Source organism: Mixophyes fleayi, chromosome 1 (assembly GCF_038048845.1).
Source record: "Mixophyes fleayi isolate aMixFle1 chromosome 1, aMixFle1.hap1, whole genome shotgun sequence".
NCBI classification, from domain to species: Eukaryota; Metazoa; Chordata; class Amphibia; order Anura; family Limnodynastidae; genus Mixophyes; species Mixophyes fleayi.
Genome location: NC_134402.1, coordinates 270,700,774 through 270,708,171, shown reverse-complemented (window position 1 = coordinate 270,708,171; position 7,398 = coordinate 270,700,774). Strand labels below are relative to the sequence as shown.

Sequence of the window (7,398 nt, the reverse complement as noted above, 5' to 3'; positions counted from 1 at the left end):
AGTGCATATTAAGTGCCTGGTGGGATGGCATCTATCCAGCATAACAAGCCTGGCAACACACAACCACCAATGATTACTGTGTTAGGAGGAGAGGCAGTAGCAATTTCAACTTATTTTAATTGCACATCTAAGGTTCCTACTCACCAAGGAACTTTCATTTAATTAAGAAATATTTTTGGCATTAAGTCGTGCGCAAACTTTCCCATGCAAGAAGTTTTTACTTCTTGCAGACCCGCAGTAATTATTTAAGTGTGCAAGTACGCCTACTTGACCACTGAGCGCATTTTGAGTGGTCCTTGGAACTGACCTCAGAAATTGAAATTGTGCCTATCTTTGATACACTTGAAAATGTGCATGGAGGAAAGAATAAAACATGACTTCAAAGTTCAGCATAAAATCACCCAGTGCTCAAGTCACAATATGTACAAAGGAAGATGAAAACCTTGATTTAATCAGTGGCTTTATTGTTTACAGTCTTGTGATAATTATAGTTTTCAATATGCTAAAAAGTCATTGTATATTCAGTAAAGATCATCTCTAATTTACTAAATAGATGACAATGACAGTAAGACTATGGTCTAATAAATGCTTTTACAATTTAGTTATTCATAAAGTGGACAGTACATAAGCTCATCCATGAAGCAAACACAATCTTCTATCCTCCTTGATTGTGTTAATTTCCCAGTATCAACCATGTAATGTCCTTGGGTGAAATGGCTCAAAATCCTTCCACTCAAATATTCCAATCTTTTATTAAATAATGCAGTAATCCAGATGTCCAAAACAGTACTGTATTGATCGTTCCTTCTATGCTACAAGATAATCACTCAGAATAAAATATAACCGAGGTTCAGTTCAAAACTACATCAAATATGATAAATATGTAAATATGTAAATATATGAATTCATTCTTGCTATCCCTTACATAGTGAGCTGCTTCGAACTCTAAGGGACATATTCAATTGACGGCGGGATCGCCTAAAATCCCGCGCTCCAAAAATATTACCGTTAATACGGTAATCCTGCGCGTAAAAACCGTTAATACGGTAATTTACTCAGGGAGCTGCGAGCTGAAATCCAGCGAGATATTACCGTATTAACGGTAATATTTTTGGAGTGCGGGATTTTTCGGCGATCCCGCCGTCAATTAAATGTGCCCCACAATAATAAATCAGACACCTTCCTTCTAATAAGGACTTAAATTGTGCACTTGTTGTTAGACTCTCTAACTAGCTGCATTGCACTAAGGTTAAGCACAGGGACAAAATCAGTTCCTCAAACAAAACATAGGGGCATATTCAATTAGGATTCCAGTCTGCGTTACCGCGGGACCTGCGCAGTATTGCCGGTAATACAGTACCGCAATAATGCAGATTTTCGCACACAACCCTATGGGGTGGATTAACTTTGCGGCCCTTTCTGGGGCGATCCCATGGACTGGAAACGTAATTGAATATGCCCCATAGTGTTATAAAAAGTTCTAATTTATTATAAATGTGAGTATAAAATCTATCAATAATTGATAAATTTAAAATAAGTAGCTTTAAAACAAATTTACTAAAACTTTAAGACCATCCCCTTTATTAATTTCAGTGTTCCTGTTTTTTCACCAAATATGCTCAGTTTTATGTTAATTTTTGGTTTTAATGAAAAGTGAGGGGACATTGAAATTGTGCCTAGACAGGTGCTTCCCTGCAGAATTGCAGCTTGATGGTGTAAAATATGCCCCATTAACGATCTCTGTTATCCAAAATTTAGGTAGAATATATATTGTATATTATCCTGCAAAGTAAATGTAAATATGCCCTCTACACCATTTATCAAATAAACTTCTTCAACAAAATAAAATATTCTTGTTGTGTGCAAGGCTAGGTGCATTCATGTGCTTAATTTATATTAAGTAAGAAATGCACCAAAATTTCCCATTGGCCGGAGCAAACTTTTGCAGCCCTAGAATTATGGGTGAAATTGCCCAAAACTAGGTGCTGTTGCGCTTTTCTGGTTCAAATATGACTTTAATTGTTTAATAGCAAGGAAATGTCTAGTGTGCATAATAGAAATGCTTATAGAAATGCTTATAGTTTGTGTGGAGGCCAGGGTAAGTAAATAGGATGACATATTTGCCAACTCAGTCTTCTGATCATTTGTAGATCATTTGTATTCATCTAGTTTATAAAATGTGTTTTGAATAAATTCAGTGGTGATAACATTATAAAAACGATAACAAGTTGGAAAGGTTATAATTTTCATGAATAAAGTTATATTATTTTTTACTAAAACTAATTACAGTATTTTATTTTTCAGCTATGCTGTGATTTTACTTGAAATAGCAATCAGGAATGATCCTGCATCGGTAAGGAACATTTATTATTTTAATAGACCCTAAACGGAACACTTAAAGACAAGTTACAGAGTAAAAAGAGGGACATCAATATATATGTAGGCTTCCGTAATCTTGAAACTCAAATTTGTGATTACCAAATAAAATTAAGTTTACTCGGTCCATAAAAGTTACACTGATTCCTTTTTAGTACACATAATAACAAGTGAGGCTTTTAGGATGAACGCACTTAAAGGGCGTCAGGATTTGTAGCAAGCTGAACACTTACCTTAAGGGGTTAACATAGGATGGGGACCGACCAATGGTTGCTCCCGTGGGAGGGACCTTGATTGAATATAGCAGGCTGTACTTCCTGCTCTGCCTCACTTTGCAGCACGAGATCCCACCCACCCACTCCTCATTTTAGTATTTTTGTGTTAACGCGGGGGTAGGAAGGCACTGCATTCAGCGGCTGATTAGTGGGCGCACAGGTAGTTGGTCGTAGGTCACTGTCCCCTTAGAGGCACCAGTAACTCCTTTTGGTCCTTCGTAAGGAGGGTCCCTGTCCGGCTCGGTGAGGGAGGGCAGCGTGAGTTTGAAAAGGGCAGTCACTCTGACGCCAACTCAGCGCATGTTATGTAGGGATTTGTTCCCCGTGGTTTGCAGACTTACGGTGGGTTGCGCCAGTCCCCAAAGTGATCTAGTGTTATCAGCTTGGGAGTTGTTCCGTAGTGCCCTTTCTCCGCCACCATAGGTTTAGTTTAATATAAAATACTAATAATAAAAGTTCTGCCATTTTTTAATAACTTATACATGTCTCCGTGTGTTTATTTGCATGCAAATGTTTATATTTTAAGGTTGATGTGAAGTTTATGGGAACATACACGGTGAGCCCTTTAAGCAAACCAGTTATGAGAACATATCAGATCTAGTTAATTTAGGTGTGTCAAGAGTCTAAGAGGGGGAATTCAATTCAAAAGGGAAAGGAAGACTGCACCAAGCATCCCATTTTTTACCTCCTCAAAATACGTATTTCTCTCATTCTTAATTATATAAGAGATACTAATAGAGTAAGGGTGCACTTGATCAACAAATACATCATTTATACAGATTGAGGGGAAAGAAAAGGATGATCTTATGGGGCACTCTTGAAATGAGTATAGAGAAATATAAATGTGTATTGACTTCGTAGTTAAAATCTTTAGATAAATCTTTATTAATACATTGATAAAATTGTCCTAGTAGCGAAATATTAAAACTTGTAATGACATATCATGTGAATTGAAACATAAACTGTTAAGAAGACAAGTATTCAAGGGGAATTCAATTCTAAAGAACAACGCAGGCCGCGCACTATCACCGTTATTATAGTAATAGATGTGCACTATTACCGTTAGTATGGTAATTACAATGCTGATTTTTGCTCGCAGTTCTGTGAGTCGCGAGCAAAAATCTGTGTTAAAATTACCGTACTAACAGTAATAATGCGCCTCGTGTTGTTCTAATCAACAACGCAGGGAATTGAACCTTCCCCTAAATTCTGGAAAAGTAAATAATCCAAATCAGGAATTTCCTAAAGTCTGGAAATGCCCTTTGAAACTGTGAAGTGAACAAAAACCTTATTGCTGACAGTTGCTCAGTATGATGACACTCCTGATTTTGAGTGTTTAGTTTGTCTTTATCCCTTTATTATTAGAACACACTTCCATCCCAAAAAGCGTTTGTATGCAAAAATTCTCTCACTTAAAGGCAATTAAATCAAAAACTATCAAAAAAGGCTGCAACAACACTACTATGGGTCCAACAAGCCTGTAATCTTCGTGCCCGCCGCACTCGAAATAGAATAATGTAATTGAAAACCTCCGCGGGTTCCCTTCTTTATGACCCCAAAAAAATCGCACTGAGATTTCACGACTACTATGCTTCCCTCTACGATTTGCATCCGACAATAGATGACCCAACCTTGCTTAAGGAATATATTAAGAGTTATCTCCGCTCACGTCAACTATCCAAACTCACTAGAATGCAATTAGCATCCCTCAATATAGAAGTCACATCAGAGGAACTCTCTGATGATCCTGGCCCTGACGGGTTCACTGCTATATACTATAAAAAAATTCTGATCAACTGATTCCCATGCTCATAGGGTTGTCCAACTCGATTTTAGAGGGAGGAAAATTTGAACAAGGCCACCACTGAAGTGAGAATTGTCATTATACCCAAACCAGATCGAGATCCAACTGAGGCGAGTAGTTATAGACCCATATCTCTTCTTAATGTAGATTTAAAGCTTTTTGCAAAAAATACTAGCAGATAGATTGGGTACTGTCCTCCCCTCATTAGTTCATCCTGATCAGGTTGGTTTTGTACCGGGTCGGCAGGCTTATGACAATACCAGAAGGATAATCAACTTAATCAATGTAGCTAAAAGTCCATCTCTTCCTGCTCTAGTGGTCGCATTAGATGCCGAAAAGGCCTTTCATAGAGTTGCTTGGCCTTACATGCAGCATACCCTGATGAGTTTATGTTATCCTACAGCCTCAGTATTAGCTAATGGACACATACACCCCCATTTAACATAAACAACACCAGGGATGCCCCTTACTCCCGTTAATTTTTGCTCTCATTATGGAATCCCTAGTAGCGAAAATTAGAAATATCCCTGACATCACAGGCATCCCCACAAGCTCAAGAGATCATAAGATAACTATATATGCTGATGATGTTATATTAACAATATCTAAACCTCACATCTCTCTACCTAACCTTAAATGAATATCTGACTATAGTTCTCTATCAAACTATATAATAAAAGGAGATAAATCTGAAATACTAGACCTCAATATTCCCCAATATACTGTGCAATCTCTCAAAGCTAATTATAATTTTTGTTGGCATCATAAAAAGATCAAGTAGCTCAGGGTTTACCTAACAAAGAATTATTCCCAAATGTATATGGCCAACTTTCCTACACTCATTAATACAATAAAATCTGATTTAGCACAATGGAATAAACTTCTTATCTCCTGGATTAGCCGCATGGCCACTGTTAAAATGGATATCTTGCCCAGGCTACTTTACTTGTGGAAAACACTTCCAATCCAAGTTCCCACACATATACTTAAACACCTACAACAAATGCTTTTCAGATTTATTTGGGTGGGACGTAGACCTAGGGTAAGAATGTGAATTCTAGCTAAACATCAAACTGCAGGATGTCTAGGCCTCCCGAACATTTTAAAATACTATCAAGCAATGCACATGTCCCAATGTGTTCTTTGGCACTCGCCCCCCTATCGCAGAGTTTGGACCCTTATTGAGTCAGATATGCTACAACTATACTCTCCTTATTCACTGCTCTGGGTCCCGCCACATCACAGTACCAAATGCTTAGCTCAAATCCCTACAGCACAATTTTCCATTTCCATATGGAACTGGGTAACCCAGACTTTAATCTCCGATCCAAATACCTGTTGTTAGTCCCACTATGGAACAATAAAAACTTTGCGCCAGGCCTGGACTATAAAAATTTTCACGATTGGACTTCTTATAATCTACTTTTTATATGGGATCTAGCTCCGATGAGATTTTTCCCTACATTTTTGGATCTCCAAGCACAATTATGTTTGCCACACAAAATATTCTATCAATACCTCCAAATCAGACATTTTTATCGTTGTTTACAGACACCTCTCACATTGAACCTATGCTCGGCTCTAGAATCTCTGTGTCACAATTCTCCCACTACAAGGGGCTTAATATTCACTCTGTATCAACTGATTACCAACTACAATCTACCAGACAACGATCCCTATGATATAGCCTGGGAGCAGGACGCAGGGGACACTCTGGGCCTGAGTCATTAAAGAAAGTAAGGCAAAAAAAGGAGTAAATGTTCTCCAGGACAAGGGGTGTAAATTAGTTTATTATTTTGCACATAAGTTAAATACTGGCTGTTTTTTCATGTAGCTCACAAATACTTGATAGCTTTATTTTTACACTGAAATTTAAAGTTGATCTAGGACATGCCCTATTCCAACTATAAATCTGTCTCCACAGTTTAAATTTACCTCCCCCTCTAATGGAACATGGTTTTGCCAAGGTGCAAAGTTACTCCATTTTTATGCTTTACTCTCCTTAATGTCTCAGGCCCTCTGACTCCTAAAGAAGGTCAAAAATTAGATCTAACATAGCTAAGTCATCAATTCCAGTTAGAATAAAGGAAAATTCCTTCAAACTTTACTATAGGTGGTATTTAGTCCCCTCCGGTCTACATGTGGATTACGTGGTACCCTACTGCTAGTTTGGTGGAGTTGTCCAAAAATACAACCTTATTGGCGTCAAATTCATACCCTTATTGATTCTATTACTCAGAGTAAAATGCCTGACTCTCCGCTATATTCTCTTCTTCCTAGGCCTCTGCCGGACACCACTCGGCCTATACAAATACTTGTCAAACATATCTTAAATGCAGCTAAATGTTTAATAGCTACATCTTGGAAAAACACTATCCCCCCCCCACACTCCCTGCCACTATCAACAAAATTTGGTCAGTTTATCGAATGGAAATCATATTAGCTTTTCTGAATGATACCCAGTAAATTTCCAAAACACATGGTCTCTCTGGGCGAGTCATTATGAAGCAGAACCTCCACTAACAACCGTTTGACATCCTATTGTTGCTGTAAGTCCCAAATAACATCAGATTTGGTGACTTATACCTCATAATTGCCAACTCTCCCGGAATGTCCGGGAGACTCCGGCATTTTGCGTGAGTCTCCCGGACTCCCGAGAGAGTGTGGCAATCTCCCTGATCTGCCCAGAAGTGGGCAGAATACGGTTCAAACGCCGCGATTCACCGGGAATCGCTGCGTTTGGCCCCGCCCCCACTGTAAAATGACGCGATTTGCGTCATTACATGCCTACCTCCTACTAGCAGCTCCCGGAAAAAAAAAATGAAATGTTGGCAAGTATGTTATACCTCACCCCTTCAGGTATACACATTACCTACATAACCTCCTACATTCCTGAATATCACTGCATTCGTCTCTCAATATTACTTGATATTTCCAAATATA

The 7,398-nt window shown here is 38.4% G+C and overlaps 1 protein-coding gene across 1 annotated transcript in view; it reads left to right on the top strand.

The window, feature by feature from the left end:
* Positions 1-7,398, top strand: part of LOC142148858 (atrial natriuretic peptide receptor 2-like) — an 88,362-nt gene that overhangs the window by 38,323 nt on the left and 42,641 nt on the right. The window contains exon 8 of the mRNA XM_075204818.1: positions 2,305-2,353. Within this exon, the coding sequence (XP_075060919.1) occupies positions 2,305-2,353 (49 nt within the window). The remainder of the gene's footprint in view (positions 1-2,304; positions 2,354-7,398) is intronic.